Source organism: Rasamsonia emersonii, assembly GCF_000968595.1.
Source record: "Rasamsonia emersonii CBS 393.64 chromosome Unknown ctg1118621762148, whole genome shotgun sequence".
Classification (NCBI taxonomy): domain Eukaryota; kingdom Fungi; phylum Ascomycota; class Eurotiomycetes; order Eurotiales; family Trichocomaceae; genus Rasamsonia; species Rasamsonia emersonii.
Genome location: NW_013562625.1, coordinates 1 through 15744, shown reverse-complemented (window position 1 = coordinate 15744; position 15744 = coordinate 1). Strand labels below are relative to the sequence as shown.

Below are 15744 nucleotides of genomic sequence, written 5' to 3'. Positions count from 1 at the left end.
AGTGAATAATATGCGCCAGTATGCTGGTACCTATTAATAACTATTGCCAGGTACCTGGATAGCTTAACTCGTTTTAGCGCGGAAACTGCCAAGCGGAGAACTCCGTACGCCTGCACCTTAGCTAGGACCACGTCGAAGCTTCGTTCAATTCACCATTAACTCGATCTTCATACCGTGTGAACCTCATCGTTCTCTCCTCCATATCATGATGGATTGAAATTTGACAAATGATCAATGTCAGTACCAGGAACTATTCCTTGGCAAAGATTCAGTCAGCGATTATTAACTTTATGGAGTATTCGCAAGCTACGGATTCCTGCAGAAAAGAAGAGCCCCACCAGACTTCCCAGCTGCTGCCGAGTTACCTACCTTGGTACAGGACCTACATCCCTACGGAGTACATGCATACATACCTCATACATACGTCCTAGGACGTACAGTACGGCGTTGACGAACCAAACAAAATCCATCAATCAGCGATCAATCAATAACGCTGAATCAATTCACACACCGCCTACTACCGACTAATTCAACTAGATACATCATAATCCGTGAGACAACGAACAGGGAAAAAGAAGAGGGGAAACGAAACGGGGGAAAAAAAGAAGGGTCAAATTCAGTCAGCATTCAACCGAAAGAGAATCGATTTTTAGGGACATCGGAACCAGAAACCAGAGACGTTTCACAAGAATTCTCTACAAACAACAACAACAACCACAATAATAATAATAATAATGGCATCGATATCATCACCAACACCAGGCACCACCACCACGGCCAGCAACATCAATTTCCCAACCACACCTGCTGCAACATCATCTCCATTTGCCACGACTACTGCTCCTACTGCTACTACTACTGCTGCTGGTACTACCACCGCTGCAGGACCTTCTACTACTACTCCTTCAGTATTCAACCAACCCCCCAGACGCCTCCTCATCTTCCACGAGACGAGGAACCCGCACAACACCGCTGAGACGGTCTACGTCGCCGTCAACGCGCAAGGTCTGCCCATCTGCGGGCCTGCTGCTGCGCCCGAGTTTTCGGCCTCGTCGCGGACGGCCGGGTCGGGCTCGGTGCTGGATCTGCCGTTAAGGGTGATAAAGGCGTTTACGGAGATTTTTAATAATCCGCGGTACAAGAATTGGTACGTATAAGATAAATCATCCGTAGGATTGGATGCAGTTTTTTTTTATCTGAGTGTTTTTTTTTACGTTCGATCTTATAACGATGTTAATTAATGCCATTGCTGTGTCGATCTACCAGGGCTATTGTCAGCGCGGGCCCGTATCATGACCCGTCTGAAGAAGGGAGGTTCTACGCCGTGGTTCTGGAGCAGGTGCGAGACCAGGCGCAGGGGCCGGTGAAAGGTTGAATTCGATACCGTCATACATGCTGCAGCAGCAGCTGGTGATGATGATGATGATGATAAGGTGGTAGTGACTGTGTTTGTTTCTATAATGTGGCACGGTGGTTAGTGATGATATTGGTTGTAATTTCGATTCTTGCAAGTTTTATCCATCCTTGTTACTATTATTATTGTGTTTACTTATCTAGTTAGTAAGTACTCCGTACATCTATCTATCTATCTATACCAATCTGCTTCTATGTTAATTATTATACTATCATATTTCATATATATTGCCCAATAATTCCTCTTCAAATTCGATTTATTTTGATACATACTGTAATGTACATTACATCAAACAAACTATCTATTATCAATCAATAAGGCAAGAAAAGTTGTATTGTAACCTCCCTTAGCCCTTGGATTAGATTGGACTGGATTGGATTAGGTAACTGACCGAACTGAACTGAAGGCACCGAAAGAAACAAAGAAACAAACTCGTTGAAAAGTACATACAGTACACTCATTACATGCCCATCCTCCCAAAGATAGCCAAACCAACCTTAATCCAGGTGTGTTCGTTCTTGTTTTTCGTTTTTCTGTGCGCCTGATAATATGATGTACATACACCACAAAAAGACCAAGCAAGTGCCGCCATTCGCCACCGGGAGGAGAAGTGTTTGATTATTCATTAAAAAAATAAGAGAAAAAGAAAAAGAAAAACCTCCATGAATACAGGCAATTACCCTAGTTAGTTAGACAAGAAGTGAAAAGAAAAAAAAAGAGGAGTGAAGTGTCTGAAACCCTGAAGAAATCTAGACCATCCATCCCAGGTTGAATAGACTCTCCCGCCGATAAAAAAAAGAATTCATTTCCTGGCCTACTTGGCTCACAGTAACTTTTTGATTTTGTTCTTTTTTTTTCTTCCCTTTTTGTTTCATCATATCGTCAGGTTGAGAGAAAAGTGGAAAATGGGTTGTAAGAATGGAAAGAGAAATCCTGTCATATCGAATCCCAATAGGTAGGCAACCTAGGTGTAAACAGTGGCCGCCTGCAGTAGTTTTGCTCCGTACTTGAGCTCGAGTGACCGAGAATCGTTCGGATCGAACTCTGCCGCTTGGCGTTGTTCCAGGAATTGGGCTGCCATTCGAGTTAGTGACACCGCCAGAGAAAGTCGTATAGTTCCACACTTACGTGTAACCTGAATCGTATCAAACCAGCGAATTGCGTTTTCATCACTGCCGTCGATAGCCTTCAGTATGCCAGTATCTGGCCGAAGAGTCGTCTTCGGAGGCAGCGCCCGCATCTTCAACAGCATGTGTAGAATGTCCGAGAAACGGTCTCCTTGACTCGCATAGTACGGGGGGCGCTTATCCAGAGGCCACTGGACCAAGAAACGTCAGCAAGTTGCTAATATCATATTCTGCCTGTCCGGCTTACCCGCTGCGCGTAATTCTCGTTGTCCCAGGTACGGAACAACCAGCAAGTCCGCTCAACACAGTTCAAGAGAATCAGAGCTACCAGGAAAGTTTCGAAATATCCACTCTGCTGGCGTTGAAGTAGACGTCGTTCAAGGTCGTTCATGACCGATTTGCTCAGTTGAGAAGTGCGCTTTTCCGCTGCCGCTCGCAGCTGGCTGCAGAGCAGACCATACGTTTCGGGGTTTGTCGAGGAATCAATTGGAAGTCGGCCTTCATCAGATGATGAAGCCAGCGTATTGATAGAGGTAGGTGGAAGAGTGGGATTGGAAAAGGTTCGCCACTGCAGCTCGACATCCACTAGGATATGGGTTGCCAGCCACAGCTCGAGGACACGCTCCAGAAGGACGTCCTGGAAACATATTCAGTTAAAATCGTAATTCCTTTTTGGCGACAAACAAATAACTCACCTTCTTCTGTTGACTCAGTTCGTGAGCTAGATTCAAGGTTGGCTTCATGAATGGAGACGGTTCGTGTTCATAGAAAGTAGGCGCCATCTTTTTGATGTACATCTCCAGCTTTCCAGGGAGGTCATCTGCATCACCATCGAGCAGATACAGCTCCTGAGTAGGGCCCTGGAACTGGCCATCTTCCACCAGTGCCTGAAGCTGGGGGTCGAGCGTGGACATAACAGGTTTGTGGCCGACAAGCGCGCTAAAAGTGACATACACCGAGCTTTCCTCGAAATGAGTCGCCTCCACGCGACCTGCGTAGTGCTCGAAATTGACCTGATTCTTGATACTGTTCACGTCGTGATACGCAAGGGTTGCATGCAGCCCTGTGAACGCATTAGTATGAGGACCCACCTAGCATAGAATGGAATGAAAATATCTTACCTGCAGTGTAGAGTTCAAACTCCTCAGCAAGGCGAGTGCGAATACATGGCTGTTTCCAGAGTCGTGCGCTCTCAACACTAGCACATGTGCTGCAGGGGCTGTCGCCAGAACACTGAAAAAGAAGTTAGTCTCCTGCCATGCAAACGATAAGGATGCTATGATATCAATACGTACAGGCTTCTTGAGCATACGGCAACGAATGCAGGCCCCCCGTTTACGGACCTCCTGGACCTCCTTCCTGCGAGCGGCTGAAAACCGTCCGCGGACCTTGGGCTTTGTCGGTTTTGTAGCATTCCCAAAATCGTTGACAAACCCCTTTGCTTGAGAGTTCGGGTTCATTGCGATAGGACGTGGATATGAGACCGCTCGCTGCGCAGCCGAAGTCAAGGTTGGATCATGCTCCTGCAGGCTATCGAAGAGCAACTGCTCCGAACTCGAGAGCTGCTGCGTTGGCCATGCCGGTGCAGCTCTCGGGAGGCCATCAGCACCCGGAGAACCCGTTTCGTGTTCCATCGATAGGCCTTGGGGAACCATTTCGCTTGCTGAGGCAGCAATCATGGAAAGCTGCGACGACTGACGGGCATTTGGGGTCGAGGAATCCGCTGACAGAGAGGCATCAGGCAACGCCGGAGAGATCGATGAGGCCTGGTCACCGGAGGTTTGATTCTGAGTCGGAGCAACGGACGCAGCACTGGAGACGGCTATCAAAGTTTCAGTTAGTATACAGGCTCGCGAACATGAGCAGGAGAATCTCGCCAATCACTTACCGCCTGCGTTCGCTCCATTCTCATCCCCATTATTCTCGGGTTGATTCTCCTGAGTTTGGAATACCTCCGCCTCGAGAGCAGGGTCCACGACAACGGTCTTGCCTCCAACAGTCACGGCCTGCGTGTAGGCAGGACCACCACGCTTGCTCTGATCCGAGGCACCGACCTGCCTCGACGCCTCGGCCAAGACATTGAGTCCATCGAAATTCTGTCTCGTAGTATATGGCAAGTCCACCGTCTTTCCCTTTTGAGCGCCTGCGAGGGCAGCAGCTTTATTGGGGTCATTGTCGGTGAGGTCGGGGAGCTCGTGTAATCGCAACAAGACGCGCTGTCGGTCTCGCAGAGGGATTGCCTGGCACTTTTTCACCAGGTGGTTCGTCAAGCTGTCAATGCGACCTTTGGGGAACTTCTCGCCGCACGCTTTGCACGTGTGCTGGTAACGGTTACTGGCATCCTCGAGTTTCTGTCCGCGTATGAAAAACTCGAGGATGAGCTGGTTGGGCTTGCGACCCATTGTCGTAGCAGGTTCCTCGGCGCGTCACGCACGACGGACAATGGGAACGATGGTCAACCAACGAGATTGAAGATGCACACAGCACACTGGTGTGCTTGAGAGATGCTGCAGGAACAGAGGATAGCTAGGTTGAGACGCGACAATACACCGTGGAGGGGTGGGTAATGGGTGATCACAATGGAAGAACAGACGTGTTAGTAAGGTGGCAAATGCCAAAAACAGATGCAGAAAAGAGGCCAGAACGGGAGGAGGGCAGACTGGAAGCGACTTTGACAGCAGTCTGCAAGCGCACTCTTTTTTGCAGCTCGCGATCAAATTGTCGCTGGATGGCGATCAAGGCGGGCAGATTCAATATGCACGATGCAAAAGCAACGGCAAAAAGTCGCCTGGGTTGAGGGCGGTCTGATGGTTTTGGCCCAGCCTCTGCGGGAGACGCCGCCCTAATGCTCTCCGCCTCGCCGTGACTGGTCTGCGGCCGGGACTTGCCGGCTCTCACCGCAAAGAGGCGGTGATCGGAATGGGAATGCGGCCTGCACCGCCTTCATGATCGCCTACAGAGTGACAGTCTGACAGTCACGCACTCTGGCAGCCTTATGCTGAGCTGGTCTTTTTTTATATTCACAAATTAGTTCCTATAATATTATTTTTGTTTCATCGCCAACTTCTTTGGGATGCGTTTCAGCATAGTCGAAAAACAATCTAAATTCGCAGGTTCCATACCGATTTCAGCCAATCAGAGAGGTCTGCAGCAGCGGCGCAGTATGTATGTATGATGTATGTAGGGTCACACGAGGTCCTGCACGCATCTTCAGGCTGTCAGCAGTGGATTTCTGTCAAACAATCTTGACAGCACATAGTTGCCACCTAATCTCCATTCCTACTGGCCTTTTCTTGTGGTATGCCCATTGTGAAGAGAGCATTAATGTCCAATTACGGGGCAATGCTTAGCCAAGACAGATGGAAAAGAGATGCCTAGATGGAGTCAGACGAAGAGACCCAATTACACTTAGGGTCCCACTAGCTACTGGAGAACAAGGATAAGCAAAAGGGAAAAAAAAATAAGAAAATTAAAGAATTTTTTTAAAAAAAGGATTGCCGGTGCTTGTTTGGGAGAAAATAGAATACATATTAAGGTATATCTGCTCTCTGTCCTAGTAAGCAGAAGTTTTTATAATACAGGAACATAAGCAAGCTGCTTTGAACCAGGCAATTGAAAGCTGACAGAGTCAGGCATCTTGGCAGCTACAAGACAACATTATCGGAACACAGTACATAATGTAATTATAGATTCTACTCTACTCGCTGTCTCTCCCTCCTGCCTTCCAGAAATGATCCATGTCTGGGTCCAAGCTGTCTTAGCCTAGGTTTCATAACTGGCGACAAGGTTGAGGACGATACAAAAACTAAAGCTGGTGAAGCATGCAGCGCTAAAATATCCGTTAACTAATATACTAGCCGACCTGATACAACAGAGGATCGCATTTATACCATGTCTTTTGTGTCGCATAGGTGATGATCGCACAGCATTAAATCCGCATGACCTTGAGCCAGGTGCCTGCAGTGCCAGTCTGTAGACTGGGTTGAACAAAACCGCCAGTCAAAATTTGAATCGTACTGTACAGTACAATGCTGACTGTGTGAGAAAATGGAACACATGTGTTGTATAACGTTGCACAGGTGGAATGTGATTCCTTGAACAACAAAGTGGTTACGTGGGCTGTCAACCTGTCTGCTACTGGCCTCATCGAGCCCGAGAAAAGAAATGAATGCAATGCAGACCAGTTTACTATTGTTGTCTATAACTCGAAAGCATACTACTAGAACGTCAGCAAATCCGATGTTCTGGGGGCCGCCAAGGGACTCCAAGAATTTCAAAGATTCTCCTTTCATCGCGCCCTTCAACAAGACATCCAGGATTCGCCTTGACGCGATTCGGGCCCCGCAGCACGTCCTTGTAAAGGCCATGTTGATTCAGGCACATTCCCTTTTTACTCGCCAGAAGTCTCATGCTGCGGTTGAAGATATCATTCCCCGTGAAGTAGAGCAATGCAGCCCCGATTTCATCTCCAGGAACGAAGAGAAGATCAATCCTTCGCCAAATATCACTGCCAGGCAAAGCGGACACACCATGCCATTTGCTACCATCGCTTCGGGAACTCGTGGCAAGGCTGGCTTTGAGAAATCCCTGATCAAAGAGTCTTGGGATGACAGTGTCCATCATGATGGAGCGAATCGACTCCATAGTTGCACCAGGTTTAGTAATGAGGACATCTATGTCCCCGGAATCAGCAGCCCCGCGTCGGTACGAGCCAGCTATAATAGCCTCCATATCCGCATCCACCCCTTGGACTGCTTCTCGAACAATATTGCCATGCGCTTCTACTTCTGCACGAGGAATACGCTGCTGGAAATCGTCGTAGCGCTCGATTCCTATCCGCTGGTTACTCGTCAGATCCGCTTTGGTCCTCAGGTCCTCCAGAGTCCTGTAGCCCATCGCAATCCATCGAGACGCCTGTGTAAAACCGGCACCGTAGACACCAAGGAATAATTGTAGAGCTTTTTCTTCACTGGTAAGATTTGTGTTTTCTAATCGACGCAAGCGATCCGTGCAAACGATTTCCTCGATCTTATCAGCTAGCCGCTCTCCGATGCCAGCGATATTGAGGGCCTGTGCCTTTGTCGAAATCTTCATCTGTTGCTTTCGAAGCGCACTTATCGCCTTACGATAGGCGATTGTGCGCCAGTGGTCTGATGTCCGGCTGTAGTAGTCTAACATCTGCTGAAGAATCTCTATAGTCCTCGCATTCGGATTGGAAGAGTCAGTGTTACCATCATGCTTTTGCATACAAGCAAAACTTTTCTGCCATTCCGGGATTTTGTGATCCGATTTCATGAGCTCCGAGTCGGGGGTCTCTGACGAGACCAAGCTCGTTTCTAAGAGAGCATCTTCATCGTCTGACGCTTCCAACGGCTTCTCTTGTTATCAGCTAAAGTCTTTCCAAGAGATATCGCACTACATACCAAGTTCCAAGCTGCTTTGACTTTTTCCATTAATTCATCTAAGATGTCTGGGGCAGTGTCCGGTCTCGGTTGATCGGAGGTCTCCCCCTCCGGCTGGAGTTTTGAGGCTTCACCCACAGGTTGAGCAACATGAGCTTGTCCTGAACTGTCTTCTTCCTGAGTAGGGGTTGGCGAACGTTGCCCGCGTCTTCTGGAGGGTTTTTAAAGGCAAGGAAGCCTCTGATGCTGGATCTGGTAAAGCAGGGGAATCATCTGTCGCAACTCCTGGAGCACCGTTCACGCGGAAACGAGCATGTGAAACACTAAGAATAGACCGAAACTTGAGACAATCCGACGGATAGTCTTGATTGACTAAAGCGATGTTGGGCTTCAGTCGCCGTCAGTTATGCACTCAGTATGCCTCTTCAAATAAGACGTACCGGAAATTGATCAACCTTCAAGACCTTAAGAACATCTTGAAAGAGTATATCTTTGTCAACAATGACGTGTGTGACGTCTGCCTCCCAATTCTGTGCCCAAAGAGCACCGTACTCTTGGGCTTTCTGGATCCGCATCCTTCGAGCCGGCGCAACATCGTTGTTAGGGACAAAAACTAATGGACCAGGAAGTCAGTACTAAAATCAGTTCTCGGAGGTGGGTAACATACAGAATTTGAGTCCTTTGAAGATTTGCTGCGATTCTGGCACGGTCTTGAGAGAATAAGCTCGTCTCTTCTTTGATGTGACGCGTTCCTTTTGACCTCTGAGGTTACTAGACTGCCATGACCTTTTCATCTCGCAGTTGTCGTTTTGTTTGTCACTCAGCTTCCCCAATGGCGTCTCTTTGACTATTCTTGTTTCATTTGCGCCGATTCTGGCCAGCGAGGGTCGAGGAGAAGCTGACTCGATCCGGGAGAGACGTCCTGGGGTAACAAGAGCTGCAGGAGCTCGAGTAGTAGAAATAGTATAACTCCTTCTCTCCCGAGCTGTTTTCATGACCTGAGAAAGACTGTCCGCAACATCCTCGCCATCACTTAGGTTATCCAATTTATCCAACTCTCTGAAGAAAATCTCCTTGTTCCCTGCCATTTCTGCCACTTCGCGCCGAGTAGAAATAATACATTACCCGTGACAGAAGTTGAAGCCATGAGGAAGCGGGGATATTACTTCACGGATGCCTGGAGAACAAGAATGAATCATCGAACGGACACATAGATCTTTGGAAAAGGCGAACAATGAATGGAAGGTAGGCGGGGTAACACGTCTCCATGATCCAGACGCGAGTTCTGTTCCGCGAAATCGGCGCCAAGTCACGTTACCAATTATTCGCAGCCAGTCTCTATCCAATCATTTCCCGTCAATGTCCAGTCAATTATGTCCCTATTTGGAAACGTCGACGGAGGAAAGCTAAGGCTTCCACTGATTACCCCCAATCCAAGCTGTTAGCATCAGGCTATAGCGTCATCACGATGTGGAAATATTCATCCTTTCCCTATTTACTGTCAGCGGAGTCTACTTTTCCCCTTTTACTGAAAGATAGTCGCTGCTTAAGTTGTCAATTCCGCGGAGTCGGTGGTGCGATATCATTTCCCCGTCGGTACGCTAGCAACAGCAATGATGTGAAGAAAACGACCGCGAGTTCGGAGTCCTCAAAGAAGAGCCCAGAGCAAGAACAACAGAAAACGGCCTCAGGCGCTTCCAGTGATGGCGAGGAGTTTACTCCCCTTATGCTCGACCGACCGATCGGTCTCCTTTACCCTCCTCAAGAAGGACAAAATACAGGCGTTGATACGCGCACGCTGAGACAACGGCGGGATGATTTTGTCAATTATGAGAAACACCTCCAGCGGCGCAAGGAATTGTATGACCCCATGTCGATAACAAAGAAAAGCAAGATCCGTGAATCCAGTAGCGGCTGACCAGCTGATCAAAATTCCGAGCGCCACAGGACAAGACAAGTCGCAAAGCCGTACTTCCGAGACTGGTCTAACCTTCGTTACCATGAAGGCAAGACATTCCGGTCGAACCCTCGACTCTTCAAACGGGACAAGGCACTGTATTTTCCCAACATGTATGGGATTACCCTGGCGTCGCCGAGAGAACCACAAAACACGACAACTACTCTCCGCGGCAAGGTCTCCGTCGTGAGTTTGTTCTCGAGCTTGTGGGCGGAGCAGCAGGTGGCGACGTTTACAGGGCGAGAACAGAATCCAGGGCTATACGATGCACTTGGGAACGATACTTCCCTGGCGCAAAAAGTGGACATCAATCTGGAGGAGAACGCAATGAAGGCATGGCTGGTACGGATGTTCATGTGGAGGATGAGACGGAAATTGCCTGCAGAGCAGCATCAAAGATATTTCCTCGTCCGCAAAGGCCTAACAGACGGTTTGAAGGAGGCTATCGGAATGATGAACAGTAAGGTCGGATATGTCTATCTTCTGGATGATGACTGTCGGATCCGGTGGGCCGGTAGCGGTCCTGCCGAAAAGTCGGAGGTCGAGGCGTTGAACAACGGAATTAGGAAGCTGATTGAAGAGAAGAGAAAACGCGTGGAATCTGACCTTCCAGTCTCTGAGTGGGAAAGCGTGAAAAAGAAGGATGAAGCGGCAAGTACCAAGCCAAGAGTTGTGATGACGAAGTAATACCTGCATTGCAAGAACGTTGACAGAACAGACCTATGGCTAAAAGCGTGGACAACGGTAGAGGAAGCTTTCTACCAAACGATGATAATGAGCAGGAAGTATTGGGAATCCCGGCCCTTTTAAGCCTCGTCCTGTGTTTGGGCTTCAGAGCCTTTGCTATGATGTCTGGAGGACAAAAGTCCTGTGAATATCAACAAAGAAGTAGGCATCTTGGAGTTTTGTAATTATATGTACAGTACATATAGTATACCACACAAAAAGCAGACATTGTTGGATTGACTGTCCCCAACACAACATCATCGAATCCCGAAATACATGGCAAAATAACTCCTTAAACGCCATATCCATGCCAGCGTAGTTGCTTTCCCACACGCGTGGAAGTTAAAAAGAAACAAGGAGACGAAGAACCGAAGCATAATATTAATTTCCCAGACCCCTCATCACCGGAAGAACAGTAACATCAGAAAACAGAACCCAATGAAAACGCCGAGGATAATACCATCACGTCTCCGTTTGGCTCCGATTTTACCGATTAAACTATTGACGCCGGGCATCTGGGCCGCAGCGCCAATGATGCGCCGATTGATACTGGCCAGGGTCTCGCGCTGCAACCCGAAATTCTCGTTGACGGCATACGCCTGGCTCAGCACGCGGTCCATCATATTATGACTGTTATCGAGACGGCCACGCTCCTCGAGCATGTAGTCGGCCTCCGCAGCGCCCGGGTTGGCGGCGGACCGATATGCGTCGATGTCAGAGCGAACGTTGCTGAGCAAGTTCACGCGATCCCGGGTCTCTGCGATCGCAGACGAGAGACGCTGGAACTCGCGACGATGATCAAGAAGCACCTCGCGATGGCGGGAGAGGTTATTCTGTTTGAGGGCGGATGAGGTGAGGGTTGCCTCGGAGTCGAGAAGGCGGGAGAGCTGTGAGATTAGAGCTTCGCGCTGTTCGATGAAAAGCGGTCAGTCTCATTTTTTCCTTCTTGCTTATCGTAAGCAGGTTGTCACACCTTCTCAAGAAGGTCCTTGATCTGCCCTTCAAGCCGTTGCTCCTCCTCGGAGGGCTTCGGTGGTAACCGAGACATGGACGCATATTGCGAGTAGCTGTGGAAGAGACTTTCCGTCTAGATAACAGCGGAACATTCCATGACCAGTTAGCGATGCCACGATCAGACAGTGAGAAACGAGAAGGAAAAGCCCTTTACCTGAGTCTCTAAGGAACGAGCCTGTTGGCGGAGCTGAGTCCATCCAGTGCCTGTGGAGGTGGCCATCTGTACGGGACGAGGTCGACAGATCGAAACGACAAATAAAGGAGTATATTTCTGGAAATCTCAATTATCGCTGAACGGAATAGGGTATCTTCGGATCGATATCATTCAAGGTCATCATCAGATTCAATAGTTTACTGGCCAGGCAACCCCATTCATGCTCTCCCGTCGCTCCCCAACGTTACGCCTAAACTTAACTAGCCTCCGGCGGTGACGAGGACAGTGTCCAGATTTAGAAATGGGAGCCGCACCAGCCACAGTATTGCACACGTGACTTTTACCGATTTGCTTCCTATCTGTGGCTTGTTTGTGGGTTCACCCTTCCCGCTTAACTCAGCTTAGCGCAGGACGGCCGCACCGTCTCGCACAGGCAAAAAACCCTAGTCCCACAACTCCCCAAAATTGACGGTCCTATCTTCAATCCTCCAAGTCGACGACCTCACGACAACGACTCGAAGCCGCCCATCATGGTACGTTTTTTCGATTCTGTGGAATCTGACCTGCGCAGATCAGGGAGATTGTGCTGACGGTACTTTTTGTTTTGTTCTACAGTCGACTGCCAAGGTCAAGACCGGTCAGCTCTGGGGAAAGAGCAAGGACGAGCTCATCAAGCAGCTCGAGGAGCTGAAGACCGAGCTGAACCAGCTCCGTGTCCAGAAGATCGCTGGCGGTGCTGCCTCTAAGCTCACCAGAATGTGCGTTCAATCCTCGAATACCCCGCCCTGAACCCGATGATAAGCCATGCCCGGTTGAAGAGGAGGGAAAACGAAGAAAGAGGAGGAAAGGAACAGAAATTGGAAAAGAACAAGGAAATGTGGAACAAGAGATTGGGAAAGAAAGAGAAGGAAGAGAAAGGATTTATCTAATTGCGGGCAGAACATGGAAAAAAGAGGCAATGAGAGAAGAAAAATGCTGACCATGGAATCTTTGTATCTTTTTACAGCCACGATCTCCGCAAGTCGATCGCCCGTGTTCTCACCGTCATCAACGCCAACCAGCGCGCCCAGCTGCGTCTCTTCTACAAGGGCAAGAAGTACCTGCCTCTCGACCTCCGGCCCAAGCTCACCCGCGCCATGCGCCGACGACTCACCCGCCACGAGGCCTCGCTGGTGACGGAGAAGCAGCGCAAGAAGCAGATCCACTTCCCTCAGCGGAAATACGCCGTCAAGGTAGAACCCCTTTCTGTCAATTTCGAATTTCGGACCTAGCTAATTTCGTTTTTTTTTTGTCTCAGGCTTAAATGAGGTCATGACGTGTCTTGTTGGTGTGTGGGGGGGTGAAGAAGAGCGGATAGATACCGGTTGTTTTCAGTTTTAAACAAAACCAATATCGGCCTCACCTCAAACGTTCCGTGGGATTTCTCTTTTTTTTCATCATCTTGGGTCGATCATAAAAACGGATAACGGGAAATGTATCTTAGGAAATGCGAATATTATCACATTTCCACCCATATCAGCATTGAAAAAAAACTAAATTTTGACATGACAGCACGACAGCAATTTTTTTTAAAGATGTCTCTTCACCTTTATCCGGAAAAAAAACCGATAAGATGAAATGGGGACTAGCTCTGAAGGAAGTATGCCAAGTAGCGACAGATACCTGGGAGGAGGAAAGATTCTTATTCAAACTAAAGTTCATTACAGTGAAGAAAATCCCCCAGAAAGGAAGCCAAATGCCGATATCGAAGACACATCGTCCATCACTTGCCTAAGTATCCCAAGCCTAAAATAAAGAAAAGACAGAATTCGTAAGGTTATATAAAGCATATAGTAGACTGTAGACCTAGACACACGTCCATAGTTTCCTTTTTCTTTAATTTCCACTGCTAACTAGGTCGATGCTCCGAATACTTGCCCAGTGCCGTTTGCTTCAGCGTTCTCCCCGCGCGCTGAGTTATGGCTCGGCAGAGTCTGGCTGGAGGGAGTCGAGCTCGTGCCCGACTCGAGGGTCCACATTCCTCCACACAGACAGGATCGGATAAGCTGCAGCTTTGCGATCAATCGGTACGACAAAAACGACCGTGGCGTCGTCACGTCGCCCGAGATTTCGCAGCAGCGGGTACAACGACGTCGAGGTTGGCCGTGCTGGGCTCTCTCTCTCGCTCCGTTGCCATCCGGCTCGGTGGAACTGGTCCTGGAGTGGAAGGACCGGAGTGGCAGCTTTTTCAAGACATCGACCTCCTGGGTACGTCGATAGAACTCCGTGCGGCGATCGTTGCAGAAGCCCAGCCAACTGTAATCACCCAGGTAGATGGCCATCCGATTGATATCGGGCTTGAGCGAAGGGACCTTCTGTCGCAGCAAAGTCGCCACGGCCGGGATCAGAACAGCGGGTATACGCGAGTTCACCAAAAGCTCTTTCTCCGGGGCCGGACGTTCATTGTCTCCAAACCCAGCGCCCTGGTAAGCATGCCGTACTGCTGAGTCTACGCCCGCCAGGAATTTCTCATATACGTCGATACGAATCGGCGATGCGTCAATCGTTTGGTAGAGTTCTGTATAGTAAACACGAGCTTCTCCCGACAGAGGTGTGGTCGTGTAGCCAGCATACACGCCCCGTAGTCCGCGACAGATAAAGCGCAGGAATGCACGGGACATACTGGACAGCAGAAGAATGAGGGAAAGTGAATTCGTCGATTTCACTGAGCAAAACGTTTAGTCTCACTGCTCCCCTAGCACGAAATATGAGTACCTGTTACGGATAAAATCTTACCTTTTTGCGCAAATGCTTCCTGATCAGAAAATACGGGCTCGAACTCTTCGGCTAGTTCGAACAGCTCATCGAGAATATAATAGGAGAAATCAAGCGCCCATTTGGTGTTTCCGAGGACCATTCTCAGAACGTCTTGTCACACAGTTGTCAGTAACGCTCCCATTGGATAAAATGACAGAAACCCTTGAATCATACCGGGATCATGAGGCTCGGTCTCCTTGGGCCCTTTGTTGTACTGGAAAAAGTAGGCAAAAAGGACCGAGGCATGTCGTAAGTGAAGAATCGCCCAAGATACTGAGGATGGCAGGCTACGAGGAGTATGGTAATTCTTGAAGCCAAGAGCAGCTTGTAAGCTAAGACAGCGTGGGATATATGGATGGTTCATGAGCTTGTCCTGCTCCACTGTGAAATTGCAATTGATGGGCAACGCGCGGTATACTTCGTTGATGAAGGCATTTTGGGCATCTGCAGTTCAAAGTCAGCTTCAAACCACACTAGAAAATGCCACATTCGGGACTCTCAAAACTGACCAGGAGTGAGTTGCCGCAGAAGGATCATTAAGATGTCATCTGTATTTATATCGCTTCCACAGCCACGACAGAACGCCAATGCCAAGGCAGCAACAGCAGCGGAAAATTTATCTGTCAAGCCCATTAGTTCAATCGGTGGAAGGCAAAGATAGGTAATTCAACTCATACTTTCATCGTAAAGACCTTCTTCTGTACAAAATGAGTGTTCCATCATTCTCAATCGCACTTGCCACTCTCCGTCCAGCACAACAGCAAGGCAGCTGTTTGGTGAGAAACTGACATGAACACCTGAGGTGGGTCAGAAACTTAATAATTCTAGGAGGGATCCGGGAATAACTGCGAACCTGAAGCATCAAGAGGATAATGGAATCCTGCCTGAGCCATGCTGGTGACCGTGTTGGTATCGTCAACTCCGTTGAAGCTGACCATAGTCTTTGGATCAAAAAAGGATATTGAACTGTCATCGTAGGTCACTGCAAGGACGTTGCCAAATTCGAGGTGGTCAACGGAGACTACATATCTATCAGAGTAGATGTCTTCGAGCCGTCGAAGTTCGACTTTTGGCTAACATTATTGTCAGAACAACCTAGATTTCGGGAAACCGCGGTGGTTTCAAGGATAGGGGGAATTGACTGATCTACCTTT

The 15744-nt window shown here is 48.7% G+C and overlaps 7 protein-coding genes across 7 annotated transcripts; 3 read left to right on the top strand and 4 right to left on the bottom strand.

Moving 5' to 3' along the window:
• Positions 1 to 734: 734 nt before the first annotated feature.
• On the top strand, positions 735 to 1375 carry T310_9480 (uncharacterized protein; the record flags this gene model as incomplete). Its single annotated transcript, XM_013468024.1, has 2 exons — positions 735 to 1147; positions 1267 to 1375. The coding sequence occupies 2 exons, from the start codon at positions 735 to 737 to the stop codon at positions 1373 to 1375; spliced, it is 522 nt and encodes a 173-aa protein (XP_013323478.1).
• A 1003-nt stretch (positions 1376 to 2378) lies between these two features.
• Positions 2379 to 4943, bottom strand: T310_9479 (uncharacterized protein; the record flags this gene model as incomplete). Its single annotated transcript, XM_013468023.1, has 7 exons — positions 2379 to 2488; positions 2543 to 2732; positions 2789 to 3178; positions 3237 to 3604; positions 3663 to 3774; positions 3837 to 4363; positions 4430 to 4943. 7 exons carry the CDS (start codon positions 4941 to 4943, stop codon positions 2379 to 2381), a joined length of 2211 nt encoding a protein of 736 aa, XP_013323477.1.
• Positions 4944 to 6768: 1825 nt separating this feature from the next.
• T310_9478 (DNA polymerase POL4) lies at positions 6769 to 9031 on the bottom strand (the record flags this gene model as incomplete). Its single annotated transcript, XM_013468022.1, has 4 exons — positions 6769 to 7914; positions 7965 to 8120; positions 8384 to 8556; positions 8611 to 9031. 4 exons carry the CDS (start codon positions 9029 to 9031, stop codon positions 6769 to 6771), a joined length of 1896 nt encoding a protein of 631 aa, XP_013323476.1.
• Positions 9032 to 9411: 380 nt separating this feature from the next.
• T310_9477 (F1F0 ATP synthase assembly protein Atp10) lies at positions 9412 to 10587 on the top strand (the record flags this gene model as incomplete). Its single annotated transcript, XM_013468021.1, has 2 exons — positions 9412 to 9803; positions 9891 to 10587. 2 exons carry the CDS (start codon positions 9412 to 9414, stop codon positions 10585 to 10587), a joined length of 1089 nt encoding a protein of 362 aa, XP_013323475.1.
• Positions 10588 to 11027: 440 nt separating this feature from the next.
• Positions 11028 to 11860, bottom strand: T310_9476 (Golgi SNAP receptor complex member 1; the record flags this gene model as incomplete). The annotated part of the gene is made up of 3 exons (XM_013468020.1): positions 11028 to 11534; positions 11600 to 11713; positions 11795 to 11860. The coding sequence occupies 3 exons, from the start codon at positions 11858 to 11860 to the stop codon at positions 11028 to 11030; spliced, it is 687 nt and encodes a 228-aa protein (XP_013323474.1).
• A 464-nt stretch (positions 11861 to 12324) lies between these two features.
• Positions 12325 to 13065, top strand: T310_9475 (60S ribosomal protein L35; the record flags this gene model as incomplete). Its single annotated transcript, XM_013468019.1, has 3 exons — positions 12325 to 12327; positions 12410 to 12552; positions 12801 to 13065. The coding sequence occupies 3 exons, from the start codon at positions 12325 to 12327 to the stop codon at positions 13063 to 13065; spliced, it is 411 nt and encodes a 136-aa protein (XP_013323473.1).
• A 621-nt stretch (positions 13066 to 13686) lies between these two features.
• T310_9474 (uncharacterized protein) lies at positions 13687 to 15663 on the bottom strand (the record flags this gene model as incomplete). The annotated part of the gene is made up of 6 exons (XM_013468018.1): positions 13687 to 14498; positions 14570 to 14701; positions 14765 to 15034; positions 15100 to 15210; positions 15268 to 15387; positions 15444 to 15663. Coding segments are annotated over 6 exons (1665 nt in total), but the record flags the coding sequence as incomplete, so codon positions are not given.
• Positions 15664 to 15744: the final 81 nt, after the last annotated feature.